Source organism: Octopus sinensis, linkage group LG9 (assembly GCF_006345805.1).
Source record: "Octopus sinensis linkage group LG9, ASM634580v1, whole genome shotgun sequence".
Classification (NCBI taxonomy): Eukaryota; Metazoa; Mollusca; class Cephalopoda; order Octopoda; family Octopodidae; genus Octopus; species Octopus sinensis.
In genome coordinates this window covers 74,080,367-74,096,622 of record NC_043005.1, presented here as the reverse complement: position 1 = coordinate 74,096,622, position 16,256 = coordinate 74,080,367, and the positions used below count along the sequence as shown (strand labels likewise).

Sequence of the window (16,256 nt, the reverse complement as noted above, 5' to 3'; positions counted from 1 at the left end):
TTTATCCTTCAATCATACTTTAGCCTTTCAACACCTGGTATTAAGCCACCTTCTCTCTTAGACAAATGAATTGAGCAAACACAAAATATTGGTTTCAAATTTTGGCGCAAGGCCAGAAATTTCAGGAGAGGGAGTAAGTTGATGACATTGACCCCAGTACTCAACTGGTACTTCTTTTATCGACCCAAAAATGATGAAAAGCAAAGTTGACCAGGGAAGAATTTGAACTCAGGACGTAAAGACAGATGAAATGCTGCAAAGCAATTTGACCAATGTGCTAACAATTCTGCCAGCTCACCACCTTAAACAAACAAAATATTTCATCAAAAATATTATGGCAAAACAGCTAAATGTTCAACAACTGCCAAGATAAATAACAGCGAATGACTAATTAGTGAGCTGGCAGAATTGTTAGCATGTCAAACAAAATATTTAGTAGCGTCTTCTTCTCGTTCTTTATGTTCTGAGTTCAAATCCTGCCACGGTCAGCTTTGCTTTTCATTCTTTCAGCTAGTGAGTGATGGCTATGTGGTCAATAAAAGAAAGTATCATTCAAGAAACAGGGGTCAATGTAATTCTCTCCCACTGCAACAAACTGGCACCTTGCTCAGGGATAATGTTGTGATTTCAGTCACTTATATGCCATGGAAACTGAATAATTGGCATTTTTGAGTCTTAGGGCTCCACAAAAATTTAGAAAAAATGTAATGTATTTCATAAATAGAGAAATTATTATCTTTAAATCTCTGAACGGGAAACATTCAGTAACAGTACTCTAGAGTAAAGATTATTTGCCAACATAATGTGGCAGTCCTGGTTAGGATGAATGTTATTGTTATTTAGCCCTAGGAAGCATTATTTTCAGCTGGCTATCTACAGACTATCTGCGTCCTTACATTTTTGATCAAGGGAGTTAGTGGGGGCACTAAACGCTTGTGTTCAAAAATATAAGGACACAGACAGTGTGTTAATAGCCAGCCAGAGACAATGTTTCCTGGGGCTAAAAAACAGTAACATTTGTCCTAACCAGGACTGCCACATTATATTGGCAAATAATCTTTACTGTAATATATTTCATCAAAGCAACCTAGTATATTCTTTCTTTTTAAGAACTTGCCCTTCTATCTTGATAAAAACAAATTGTTTTGTTTGTGTACTAATATTTTTCTTTAAATTTAAATTATATTAAAACTGTGTAACTATTTTATTTCTTCAATAATTCAGGGTTTTACTCTTCAAAAAGTTGAAGGTGATTGTTGTGAGACATGTGTCGCTGCTACAGGTTTGTTTCATTTAATTTATAATAGTTTTGAATTTTGAGTTATCTTTTAAGTCAGGCACTTTGAAAAATATGATATAGTATGGTATTTTAGTACAATTAATTTAATTTGGCTTGGTTTTAATGAAATTTGCCTCTGAGGTATTTAGCAATTAAGTAATTATTTAAATTTTTAAAGTATTTTGTAATCTACTTTATATGATAGTTAATTAGTCAGGGTTGGCTTAAGGTACCGACAACTCGGGCAGTCACCCAAGGCACCATGTGCTAGGGGGCACCAAGGAGGGCATGACAAAGACAAGGAAATTTCCATGACTGTCAGCTTGTACATGCAGAAATTCAGCTTACCCAGGGCACCAGCAACCCTAGGGCTGGCCCTGATTAGAATGACAGGAGTACTCCATGGTTTCATAAAACTTACCTTTCAGGTTTTCTATATTCAACCAATTGTGAAGAGACATGATTTAGTGGTTAGGGTATTTAGCTGAGGATCAAAAGATCATGAGTTCAATTTCTGGTAGCGTGTTGTGTCCTTGAGCAAGACACTTTATTTCATGTTGCTCCAGTCCACTCAGCTGTAGAAATGAGTAATTAACTGTATTTCAAAGAGCCAGCCTTATCACATTCTGTGTCATGCTGAATCTTCTAAAGAACAACGTTAAGGTTATGTGTGTCTGTGGAGTGATCAGCCACTTGCACATTAATTTTATGAGCGCATAGGAGTGGCTGTGTGGTAAGTAGTTTCCTTACCAACCACATGGTTCCGGGTTCAGTCCCACTGCATGGCACTTCTATAGACTCGGGCCGACCAAAGCCTTGTGAGTTGATTTGGTTGACGGAAACTGAAAGAAGCCCATCGTATATATGTATGTATATGTGTGTGTCATCATCATCACTGATGCTGCTGTGTTTACATCCCTGTAACTTAGTGGTTTGGCAAAAGATATTGATAGAATAAGTACTAGGTTTACAAAGAATAAGTCCTGGGGTTGATTTGTTCAACTAAAGGCGGTGCTCCAGCATGGCCACAGTCAAATGACTGAAACAAGTAAAGAGTAAAGAGTAATGCAAGTTCTTGCAGTGGCCTTTGTGACTAAGTGATATACATCACTGTTCAGGGATGTAAGACCACCTGAAGCTTTTTGTTCAATCCCTACTAAAGATGACATTTCAAAAACTGCAGGAGGACACCTAGAAGTCATAGCACTCTAAAGGCCTTGTTTACTTGGAATGTCAGCAACTAACAGCCCGAAATATTTGCTTGACAGGAGTTTTTCCTTTGATGATTTCTCTTGTTATTCATTTGCCTATAACAACTTTCCACTTCATTTAGAGACTGTTTCTTTTCTTATACTATTCTTGAATGTATTTATTTGTTTGTTCATTCATTCTTCGTTTTATGTCTGTTTTTCCACCCTAACATGAGTTAGATGAATACTTATGAATGAAATATTGTGTTACCTCTGTGTGTGTGCATATACACACACTACAAGCTTCTATATAGCTTCTGTCAATTAGTTCCCTAATTCTACTCGCAAGGCATTGCTTAATCCAGGCTACAGCAGAAGACACTTGACAGGATGAGATAGAACTCAGTACTATATGGTTATGAAACAAATTTTGTATCTATGTAACCATGCCTGTTCCTGATTGTGTGTGTGTGTGTGTGTTTATAGACAGATAGATAGATGGAGAGATACATACATACTAATCAGTGGTAATTATTTTATACATAAGGCAGCGAGCTGGCAGTATCGTTAGCACGCTGGGTGAAATGCTTAGCGATATTTCATTGGCCGCTACATTCTGAGTTCAAATTCCGCTGAGGTCGACTTTGCCTTTCATCCTTTCGGGGTTGATTAAATAAGTACCAGTTACACACTGGGTCGATGTAATCGACTTAATCCATTTGTCTGTCCTTGTTTGTCACCTCGATGTTTAGCCCCTTGTGAGCAATAAAGAAATAAGATACATACATACTAATTGGTGGTAATTATTTTATACATTCTTTTATAAATTGAATTATGTTTTCATTTTTGCAGGTTCAACTGAATTCCCCTTAACTACAACAATCGGAGGTAAGGGCCTTAAAACCTTTCTTAATTGGTGTCTCTACTAATTCTGTTCCCAATTTTGTTCTTATAAACACTTTAACCTTACACCATGTAGTATAAAGCTGCCTTTCTCTCTACTTTTGTCTCTCTCTCTCTCTCACTTGAAGGTATCTTATTCTTGCAAGTTACATAGCAACCCCACTACTGCTGGTGCAATGAAAAGAGCATCCAGTACACTCTGTAATGTGTTTGGCATTAAGAAGGGAACTCAGACACAGAGACCGTGCCAAAGTAAACATTGAAATATAGCACAGACCACTGATCTGGTGGATCCTGTCAAACTGGCCAGTCTATGTCAGCATGGGGGACGGGCATTAAAACATTGCAATGGTGATGGAGACACACTGGCTCATTGGCTCCATTTTCTTCCTGAGGAAATTTGTATACAGCACTCTAAGGAAATTTGAACACATTAGAAGACATTCATTAATTTTACACTGCTGTCAATGCTTTTAGAAACTAACTATACCTCTTTGAGATATCTATTGGCAAAAGGTTACATATTTCCCAATTGGTTTTTAGCATCTTCTAAAACCTACTAATACAAACTGTTAATGTTTTTTTTTTCTGCTTGCAAAAAGCAATGAATGACCAGCCAGAGCAGACTTAATCCATTACAGCATCATCTGGTACCTTGGGTGCTTTTTGAAGAGCCCATCATCATCATCATCATCATCGTTTAATGTCCGTTTTCCGTGCTAGCATGGGTTGGATGGTTCAACTGGGGTCTGGGAAGCCAGGAAGTTGCACCAGGCTCCAGTCTGATCTGGCAGGTTTTTCTACAGCTGGATGCCCTTCCTAACACCAACCACTCCGTGAGTGTAGTGGGTGCATTTTACGTGCCACTGGCACAGGTGCCAGGGGAGGCTGGCAGCAGCCACGATTGGTTGGTGCTTTGTTGAAAATACATGGGCAAAGACTCCTGTATGAGGATACTTCCCATCAATTGCAAATGATCTGAAAAGGGTCATGGGCACTGCTCTTAATCTTGATTAAGTGATAGTAAAAGGAACCTGTAGAACTGCCAAAGCTCCTGAGTAGACAATGTAATATATTATTCACTGAGCTGTCTTATTACCCCAACTCTGTGTCTGTCTGTCTGTCTGTCTGTCTGACAGTCTGTCTGTCTGACTGTCTGTCTGTCTGTCTCTGTATGTCTGTCAGTCTCTCTCTCTCTCTCTCTCTCTCCTTTGTGTATCCTATTTTCTTGTGTGTGTTTTATATAATCTAAATCTAATTTGTGAATTCATATGCTTTTCAGAATGTCCTAGCAAGTGTTACTGTGACTTGGAAACTTGTGACAGTGACTGTTCTGTATCTTTGGAATGTAACAAGGTCTGTAGTTGTAATGAAGGATATACATTCCAGAATGGTGCTTGTATTAGAAAACCTCCACACTGTACAAGTGAGTTAATGCTGTTTTCAAATTTTAATATCAATGAACGTAAACATCTCTCTTTAGTACGGATAAAACTTATATTATTAACTTCTAATGTTATATTATATTAAAAGGCATTGAGCTGGTGGATTTGGTCCTCCGTTGGACAAAATGCTTTGTGGCATTTCTTCTGGTTCATTAGATTTTGAATTCAAATTCCGTCAAGATTGACTTTGCTTTTCATCATTTTAGAGTCATTAGAATAAGTACCAGTTGACCACTAGTACCAATGTAATTGTCTTTCTCCTTCACTAAAATTGCTGCCAAAATTTGAAACTAGAATTATGTGATATTGACTTCTAACTGGGGATACACATGATAAATATATACATATACTATTATTCTTGTCTTGAAATGATCTATTTTTACCGTTTTACTCATACAAGACATTTCAATCAGACTGATCTCGGATTTTCATTTCGTGTTGTGTCTTATTTCTGATGACATATAATGACCAGAGATCAAACTAACCAAATTGTCATGTAACTGTAAATTATAATCGTATTATTAACCACTAATCTCAGATATTTAGGTATTTCGTTGTCTGGTGTTCGTCTTATGTTTGTCAGGAAGAATAAAAGTTGACATTGGCTGGATTTAAAAGCAGAATGCAAAGGGATTCAACAAAACACTACTTAGAATTTTGTTGATCTATATGTGCGTGTGTGTGTGTGTGTGTGTGTATATATATATATATATATATATATATATATATATATATATATATATATATACATGTGTGTGTTTGTGTGTGTATGTGTGTGTTTCAGTCTGTGTTTCTTCCTCACCACCACTCAACAACTGATCTTGGTGTGCTTATATCTTAGCAGTTCAGCAAAAGAGACTGGTAAATATGTATCAGGCTTTAATAAAAAATAAGTCCTGGGGTTGATTTGTTTGGCTAAAGCATCACTGCTGTCAAATGATTATGTAATATTATATAATGTAATTAGAATATTTATTCATACTATAAACTGTATCACCATGAGATAAATTTAATTTTGGTATTAGAAGGAATGATATTTAGAAATTTTGACAATAACATTCCTTAGACTTTTGTCTAAGGAGATGATATTATAAAAAATTAATAATAAATTGCAATATATTTGTTGTTTTATTCATATTTAAGTATTTAACAATTCCAACGAATGAAACTCAGTCTATTTTAAAAAGTCTCTTGCCTTGAATTATAAGTTTAAAACTTGTATGTGGATATTTATTATTTTTTAAGTGTTGAAAAATATTTAAACGTAGAGGTGTACAAGAATATTAATTTTTGTTTTTAATATTAATGCTTCTTCAGATTTATTAGTTTAATTAGCTATCATGCTATGCCATTAAACTGTTGTTTTAATTAGTCAAAATTTAACCTTAGTAAGTAAAATGTTTATTAATTTGATTTCATTTCTATAAATATTGAAATCCAGTTCTAATCACATTTAAAACTTTGTGACTTTCAGCAATAAAGACAACAACTTTAACTTCAACTGAAACAACACCAACATTACGTAAGATATCACAATATTTCTTGAATTTTAAAAATATTTTTCCTCTATTTTCTTACAATAGATACTGAGTAAGAGTGAATTTAAGAGAAAAGAAAAAAATGCTTTTTGGTATTTATAAAGGCTGAATGAATCCAATAAATGCATTTCTAGGAAGTTACATTTCTGTAGTGATGCTTCCTTTTGTTTTGTTTGCTTAATTGTTATCTATTTAAGCATTTTCATTTGCATTAAAAATATCTATGTATTATTTGAGCATCAAAATCAACAGTTGTTGTTGTGTATCACCAGTATCACCTGCTTTCAGTGGGCTGACACTGTCTGTATTTGCATAAAAAAGCTACTTACTAACATTAAATATACTTTGTAGGGACAAATATGAGGTATGTATCTTCAATATTACCTGTGATTGCATCCACTCATAGGTGTGACATAAAATCTAAATCTAATACTACCATCATTCTGCAGGATATTTAACATCTACATACATTCTTACTCATTCTTTATGTGTGTGTCTGTGTGTTTGTGTGTGTGTTTGTGTGTGTGTGTGTGTGGTTAGCTGAGTTAGAGATTAAAATAACCATCGGAGGGATAGAAGTATCCATTACACTACCGGTATATTACCTGTTTAACCATGGGCATACATATGCTAGCATATAATGCTCATAAGTTATAGGTAAAGACAAGGATAAACATGAGTTTATCAAGAATCAAAATTTAAAGAAAACAGAAAATAGAGAAATATTGATGAACAACAAATTGACTTACATCACTTATTATTAATTTTTTATTCATTATTTATTTTATTATTTATAATAAATAATAATTGATGTCAGTCAATTGTTGTCCATCAATATTTCTCCATTTTCCTTTTTCTGTAAATTTATATATATATATAGTTTATATGTTCACGATAGAATCAACAAAAAAATGTAACTGCCATGACCCTGAAGCTTGCCGACTTAACCAAACATGTATGATAAACTTTGTCATATATGAGGCAGAAGTAACAACAAAGCTTCAAGATAACTTAATTGAAAAGAAGTACATCAGTTTATGCAAAGGCAGTTCCAGAAAACATTATACAAACCACCTATCTTGTTCTCAGCACATCAACAAAATAATGCACCTAAGTTGGATAGCCATATCTAGAATTTGAAGACCAACTCCACACCACATACAAACAAGTGGAGAATTGCAGAGAAATCTAAGCCATATTTTAATGGATCTTAGAAATGCAACTAAGAAATGCATAGTAGAAAGATCTCATATTCTTCTTAGATCCAAGAATTTCAAAAACACAACTTAATTCCAGATGTGAAATTTTTAGCAGGTGCAAACATATGGACAAGTTTCTTTTGTTGAATTTGAGGATACCACCTGCTCTTGGCTGAGTTGCGGTCTCACAGACTTTGACATATTTTCTATTATTTTGTTGTATACCAGCTGTATTAATTGTGGCTTCTGCAATCATAGAGGATGGAGATTTTATTATTTTTTTTTGCTTTTGTTTCTTTTTTCTTGTTTCATTTTTTGCATTCAACCTTCTCATTTTTATCATGTTTTTTGTTATTTTCTCACACTGTCCTGCATCCTAGTTTTTAAACTATATTTAACGCATAAACAGAGCCAGAAAGATTGCTTGGAGTTATATGGTATAATTTATAAATATGTCAATCTAAAGTATCATAAAATCGTGAAACTATTAGTAGCTCTTTTTGAATGTGTATTAAATTGATATATATCCTCTACATATGTGGAAAATCGGTGTGTGTTTGTTTGTGGCATTGTTAGCTAACTCCTCCTACATCATTTTATCAATTTTGATGAAACTTACGACGTGAATAGAACTCATGTCTGAAAGCCTCGTGACAGACTTAGATTGTTGAAAAAATCGATAATACGGCCCCTGGAAGGGACCTTTATATCTACCTTATATAACTATTTTTTTAAAAGTAAAAGAGTAAAAAAGAGTAAAAGAGTATGTTGTTAAGTTGTTTAAAATACAAAGCAAAAAAGAAATGTATCTTTGTCTTATATTTTGACAGCTTGTGAGTTAATTGATGGTTTGAAAAGCCCAATATACATCCCAGACCGTCATATTACTGCAACACCTCTCAGTCATATGGACACAGCCGTAAACATTCGACCAAACAAAGAAGGTTGGAAAGTACCAGTACCTTCTGATCAGGAAGCACAACCATCAGTAACCATCAAATTGACAAATAACCCTGAAGGTGTTCTACTCTCAGAAATTATTGTCGAAGGAAATGTGAGAAGCTACATTGTACAGTTGAAGTTTGCAAATGATTTCGCATTTGAGTCATTGGGTTCCTTTATCAATGGAAAAACTCATTATAAGACAAATGAACTTTTAAATGTCACAGAAATTCGTATTCTATTGGAATCAGCGAAACCTTTGGACATGGATGTCTACCCTGCAGAATATGATGTCAAAGTTTCTATACTTGGATGCTTTACACCAGGTAAATGTTCTACGTTTTGAATATCAATAATGTGTTCATTGTTTGTTTTCATTCTCAAGTTTTCAAAATTTGTAAATAGGGGCCCACATGGTTCATGGTTAAGAAGATTGATTTGCAACCACACACTTTTGGGTTCAGTCCCTTCAGTTCCATTGCATGGCACCTTGGTCAAGTTCACTCTATTATTGCTCCAGGCTAACCAATGCTCTGTGAGTGAATTTGGTTGATAGAAACTGAAAGAAACCCATTGTTTATATGTGTGTGTGTATATATTTATATGTGTGTGTGTTTATATATTTATATATTTATATGTGAGTGTATGTATATATACTTGTGTGTGAGTGTGTGTATATATATTTATATATGTGTTTGGGTATGTATGTATATGTATTTACATATTTGTGTGTGTGTGTGAGTGAAATTGCCCTTCACCCTACCCTACCATTGCTTGACAACTGGTGTTGGTTTGTTTACATCGATGTGATTTAGCAGTTGGATAAAAGAGACTGACAGAATAAGTACCTGACTTTTAAAAAGGCATAAGTACTATTATTGATTTATCCAGTTAAAGTCTCTAAGGCAGTGCTCCAGCATTGACTGAAACAAATAAAAGATAAAAACTAAAACCCAACCTGGTTGTTTACTGGAAGCTTCTGCCACTGCACTCCAAGAAAACTATACACTCCAGATAAACCTATCTGTCTGGTGATAGATCCTTCTTCCCCACAGAGTAACTCTACCATCCTCATGAAACTTTCTCCTCCCCAGCATCTTTAGCAACTTTATGGTGGAACATAATCTACAATGAAGGTAACCTGGCAGGAGAGCAGTACTGTAAATCCTCGAGTATAATCCGCATTTTTTCCCAAAATTTAAAGGTTAAAATCCCCAGTGCATACTATATACGAGGTTAAAAATGAAAATTATTTTCTAAGCAATGCCTGAGTCTCTATTTGCTGTCCGGCAATGTTTATTCAGACACATTTTGTGATGTTGGGCACGAAAATACCTTAAGCTAAGCCTGAAAGCAACATTTATTAAAATAAAAGTATTCAGAACACAGAATAACATATAACAAAGACAATTTGCAAACATATTTACATTCCCATATAACAGTTAAGAACATCACCATTATTGCATTACACATGCGCGGAATTATTTGTTTGACTAGGTGCTGTTGGCACTTAGTAACTTACGCACGACTCAAGTTAGACAAGGGAAGCATTATGAGCTTAAATAAAGGGTACCAAGGCTGGTTTGCTTGGTGTTCAGTGGGATAAGGGATAATGATTTTTATTATCAATAAAATATTTAAACCAGTTACAGTACTTATATTTTAAACCCATTTTCAAAAATGAGTCTTGTTGCGATTAGAATCTGAAAACACACCTGATGAAGTGCCAAGATCCAGTATACTTTTGCATATAAAACCTCACCTTCTTTACCAAAAATTTAAAATAAGGGAAAACTAGTCTATACAAATATCTAAAAAGAAATAGATGCTAGATTAGATATTAAAACCACTGACTACAGTTAACTTCTAGTTCATTTAATTAATCTGCTGTTTTTTTTATTTTTCACTAGCATTGGGAGGTGGGAGTTGCAAAATGCCATTCTGTAAAAGGAAATTCTGTGCTACAAAATGTCAAGAATCAGAGCAATAGATCTATAATTGAGTTTATTATGACATACTGGCTTGCTAACAAGTTTGAAGATTGTTCAATATTGCTTATATGCTGTTGTTGGCACATAATTGATGGTATCATTCTGACCAGTATTATGCAATATCTAGTAATGCATGGCTTGATGATATATATAAATATAACCACTCTGTTACTTTCCTATCATATTGAATACACTTTTTTTCTGACTTATGAACAACTGAGATATACATACATACATACATACATACATACCTACCTACCTACCTACTACCTACCTACCTACCTACCTACCTACCTACATACATACATACATACATACATACATACATGCATGCATACGTATACATACATACATACATACATATATATATATATGGTTCAATATCAAATGGTAAACAAAAGACAGAGACAGGTGATGGAACATCAAACAAGGCATATTAGTTTGACACTTCAGACATTAAATGATGATGATGATACACACACACACACACACACACACACACACTTATATGCTTACATACAACTGGTTTCTTTATAATTTCTGTCTGCTAAATGTCACTATTGAGGTTTACATGTAAAAGAAATTATTGATTTATTTATGTTAAATTTTGTTCAAAGGGCAGCTCTAGTAAGACAGAAAAATATGCTTTTCTAATAAACGATTTCTTAAAAAATTTAATATGGAGAAAAGCAGGATTAAAGAAAAACTTCATCTTTTTTTTATTATTCATGAATCTTCTATTGTTTTGAAAATCATCAATAAAAGAATTTTATATGTTCATTCTTAATACATTCTGGCAGATTTGGTCATGACTATCTGATTGCTGTGTTGATTCCTATAAACAAGAACTGGTACTCTTGTAAGGTTTATTGGTCTGGCTGTGGAGTAGCTTTGACTGAGGAGGCACACAATAAGGTTAAAATCCCGTTAGGCCTGTGAACCAGTGAATCACACATGATGTGAAAATATTTTGCCTAAAGAGAGGAGGCATTTTCCATTGCCAAAAAATAAAAAAATGAAAATAAAAGACCAGGCGCAGGAGTGGCTGTGTGGTAAGTAGCTTGCTAACCAACCACATGGTTCCGGGTTCAGTCCCACTGCGTGGCATCTTGGGCAAGTGTCTTCTGCTATAGCCCCAGGCCGACCAATGCCTTGTGAGTGGATTTAGTAGACGGAAACTGAAAGAAGCCTGTCGTATATATGTATATATATGTATATGTATGTATGTGTATGTGTTTGTGTGTCTGTGTTTGTACTCCTAGCATTGCTTGACAAGCGATGCTGGTGTGTTTACGTCCCCGTCACTTAGCGGTTCGGCAAAAGAGACCGATAGAATAAGTACTGGGCTTACAAAGAATAAGTCCCGGGGTCGAGTTGCTCGACTAAAGGCAGTGCTCCAGCATGGCTGCAGTCAAATGACTGAAACATGTAAAAGAGAGAGCAGATATTCATATTTGAATCTGACTGAATGTATTAAGAATAAAGGAGTATGATATTGTTTGGATTCTTGCTGTTCTGTGTGCACTCCATGAATTATTTCAAATATTCTTTTTTCCAGAATTCACCACACCTGTTGTTACAGCCACCACTCCTACTACATCAGGTAAGCTGTCTTCTCTTATTTATTCTCCATTATTTATATCTTGATTATTTTCTTCTACTGAATCTAAGGTTAGCACTGATGAAGCAGACCTATGGTCAAAGACATTGCAGCTGTGATCTCCTGTCTTTTTTTTTATGTCTAGGACATTGTGGAATATGAGTCCTCCGTTTTTGTTTTTTTTTATGAAAGAGAATTGGGTGTGATTTGAAGAAATTTTGTTAATTTTATTAGTAGGTTAAGTAACCACATAGTAGCTCCCTCATTAGCTCATCTTCTATTAAGTGTTTGCAATGGTAACATTTGCATATGACTATTTTTGTAATTAACATATTTACTAATTAAGTTTGTTACTATAAAGAATTATGTAGATATAATAAATGAAAAGACATTAATCTTGTAAGCAGAAGTTGGGATATTGTAAACATAGGTCTTACTGATGTCTGAAAATGCCTGACAGTTCTAATTATTGCTAACAAATTAAGCAGTGGTTACATATAAACTTGGTAAATCTGTCCTTAATGTACCATACTGTTTGACCACATTGTTGTTGTGGTCATCCATATTATGATAGGTCCATTTATAGTTGATCATCAGGCATCTTTTTATTGAAAATAGTTGGCAGCTATTTTCAGGAAGTTATTGCTTCTGTCAGGAACCTCTGAATACTCTCTTAAACCAAGATTGTTTAATATTTCATTGTTAATTAAAGTGGCGAGCTAGCAGAATCGTTACCATGCTGGGCAAAATGCTTAGCAGATTCCATCCACCTTTAGCTCTGAGTTCAAATGCCACTGAGGTTGACTTTGCTTGTCATGCTTTTGGAGTCGATAAAACAAGTACCAGTTGAATCCTGGGGCTGATCTAATTGACTTAACTGTCCCCCTCCCCAATTGCTGGCTTTGTGCCAAAATTTGAAATCAATATTTTGTTGTTGTCTCACATCAAGTCAGCTCTTACTGTGAAGACCTTTGATGAAATTTGTTCCAGAGATGGCATTCCAGTTTTTTATTTAGCCATAAAACACTTATTTTATTCTGTTGTGCCTGGGGAGAGTCATTTTCTTTTTGTGCCTTATAATGTAACACACTCACCAGTAAAATTTCCACTTTTTTCTTATTTATATTTTCCTAAACTTTTCGTAGCATCTTGCAACATTTTCAATAGTCTTGACTCTTATTTTATTTAAAAATTAAATATCTTATTTTAAAAATTAAATATCTTATTTTATTTGAAAATTAAATATCTTATTTTATTCAAAAATTAAATGTCTCCTCTTATTGTTTTATATATGGCACTGTGTGATTTGAGGAATATCTGGGTGCTATTTTTCACAGGTTTCCTTCATTGGGTTTCCTCAACATTTTTTTTACTGCACTTTGTCCTGTTATAATCAGACATTTATGTAAAGACCTAAAACAGAACTGTCATTACTAAATCTCTCTTTGTGGAAGATGTCAACCTGTTACAGGTCATATTACTAGATTACCTGCTGTTCAGTTATCAATTCCTAACAGAACGGTAAGTTGAGATGTGTAGGACGAAGTGTTTTTTCCTAGAAGCAAATTGAAAGACAATACAAATGATTTGAAATCTCAAACAAAGAGATTTTGCTCTTACAGTTTTGTCAAAACATGAGAGCTGGTATCACTGTTGAAATTGATGTAGTTAAATGTATCTATGCAATCATCATCATTGTTTAACGTCTGCTTTCCATGCTAGCATGGGTTGGACGATTTTGACTGAGGGCTGGCGAACCAGATGGCTGCACCAGGCTCCAGTCTTGATCTGGCAGAGTTTCTACAGCTGGATGCCCTTCCTAATGCCAACCACTCCGAGAGTGTAGTGGGTGCTTTTTACATGCCACCGGCACGGGGGCCAGTCAGGCAGTACTGGCAACGACCTTGCTCGAATCTTTTTACACATGCCACCGGCACAGGTGCCAGTAAGGTGATACTGGTAACAATCATGCTCAAATGATAGCCGCTCTGGCAATGATCAGGCTCTGATGGTGCTCTTGGAACCCTACTAGCACGGGCACAAGTGCCAGTAAGGAGACGCTGGTAATGATCACACTCGAATGGTGCCTTTTATGTGCCACTGGCACGGAAGCAGTGTGGAATGTATTGTTTAGAATGCATTTATGCAAGAATATCTGCTTGTATTGCTTGTTGCAGACAGAGAGGAAGTTTGTGTGAGTTGAAGTTATGTAGTAAGAAAACTCAGAAACATGTGCCATGCAGGTAAAAACAACATAATCAGAGTGATGAGAGAATGAAAGACAGATGTTTGTGGAGGTTGTAGGCACAGGAGGTCAGCAAAGGCATAAACTGCTGTAGTAGCAATACCAGAAGCATAGAGAGGAGATATAATGTCTGTGAATGATTGCAATGTGTTGTTGAGTATGTATTACAATTCTATATTTCTGAGATGAGGAATTTATTATGTACTCTGTTTACATAATAAACAATGTGCATAATAAGTTTCTCATCTCAGTAATATACAATTGTTTTATCCAATTAATATGGAGCCAATATAAGACATCAATGGAAATTTTATAAGCTTTAAAATAACTCTGTCCCTGCCTACAGGCATAGCATTGTGGATAAAAGCATTTATTAATGTAGTGCAGTCACCTAAAGGTCCTGAGTTCAATTCCAGGTAACGTATATAGGTGAATTACATGACACCTGAAGAGGGCTGAAGTGTACTCAGCCAAAACATAGTGAAAGTTACAATCAAGATGAGGACATCACTTCGACTAATGTAAACAGCTTACAGAGTATATATATTTGTCAATCACTCTGGTAGCTTTCTTCTGGATGTATTCTAGTAAATTTGTGTGTAGAGCAACAAACTGGCTTCCGTGCCAGTGGCATGTAAAAAGCACTATTCGAACGTGATCGTTAACTGCGTCACCTAACTGACACTTGTGCTGGTGGCACGTGAAAAAAACCTTTGAGCGAAGTTGTTGCCAGTGCTACTGGACTGGCTCCTGCGCAGATGGCATATAAAAAGCGCCATTTGAGCGTGGCCATTGCCAGTACCGTCTGATTGGCCCTCGTGCCGGTGGCACATAAAAGCACCCACTACACTCTTTTGAGTGGTTGACGTTAGGAAGGGCATCCAGCTGTAGAAACTCTGCCAGATCGATTGGAGCCTGGTGCAGCCATCTGGTTCACTAGACCTCAGTCAAATCTTCCAACCCATGCTAGCATGGAAAGCAGATGTTAAACGATGATGATGATGATGATGATGATAGCAACACTAACTTCTCAGATAAGCAGAACAGTAATGTGAATTTTACTTAAGCTTAGTAGAGAATTAGTAACTGATCAGAGTCAAAGTATTTTGTGGCCCTAAGAAGGAATCTTAGTCATTGAAATTCAGTGCACGTAATATTATGTTAAGTGCTGTTAGCAAAAATCGTTACTGGAAATGGTGAGAGATAGCATTTTAGAATTGGGAGCAATTTTTGTTCTTTTGTGGAGTGAAAGACAAAATGTTTCCTTGATATGTGTTTGTGACTGGGTTTTTGTAATGTTGACCAAAACTTTACTGTCATATCTCTAGTGAAGAAGATTCTTGAGCTCTTTATTCATACATTTTTGCAAGCAGTGCTTGTGTGTGGATGATCCCTGTGGAATGTTAAGGATGCGGGAAGGGTTGTGTTAGTTACATAGATGTTTGAATTGTTAACGGCTCCCTTATAAATACAAAGGAGAAAGAATATGGAATGCATAACCAGACATTGCTGTATAGCAGATTCTAAGAAGGCATGGAATCTTGGCATACATTGCAATGGAGTATTCTAAAAATGCAATATCTGCTCCAAGAGGCAGGAATACAGATTAAAAACCAACAGTAGATAATGGAGCAAGGATGTTTCTCTGTCAGATTTGATTGAAAGTTTTGCTGATATCACTTGCAAAACTATTTCACTAAAGTTCTCAATAGTGGGAAACCATTGAAGTAGATTATAGGAGAGCAAACCTGAGCATAACATGATAGAAATAGCAACCAAATCTTCCCTTGTATCTCACTTTATTTGAGGTGGAAAGAGAGAGAGAAAAGTGAAGGAATTGATCTCCAAGAATACTTATAGGGAGAGCAAAAGACTTTGGACTGATATCTGAACAAAGTTATTTTATGTGAAATAGCAGTCATAT

At 35.4% G+C, this 16,256-nt stretch overlaps 1 protein-coding gene across 1 annotated transcript in view; it reads left to right on the top strand.

The window, feature by feature from the left end:
* Positions 1 to 1,230: 1,230 nt before the first annotated feature.
* LOC115215445 (mucin-2) overlaps positions 1,231 to 16,256 on the top strand; it is an 86,855-nt gene continuing 71,829 nt past the window's right edge. Inside the window, exons 1-6 of the mRNA XM_036506031.1 lie at positions 1,231 to 1,282; positions 3,322 to 3,357; positions 4,655 to 4,798; positions 6,292 to 6,339; positions 8,385 to 8,822; positions 12,046 to 12,090. Coding sequence (XP_036361924.1) covers positions 8,462 to 8,822; positions 12,046 to 12,090 — 406 coding nt within the window. The 5' untranslated portion in view covers positions 1,231 to 1,282; positions 3,322 to 3,357; positions 4,655 to 4,798; positions 6,292 to 6,339; positions 8,385 to 8,461. The remainder of the gene's footprint in view (positions 1,283 to 3,321; positions 3,358 to 4,654; positions 4,799 to 6,291; positions 6,340 to 8,384; positions 8,823 to 12,045; positions 12,091 to 16,256) is intronic.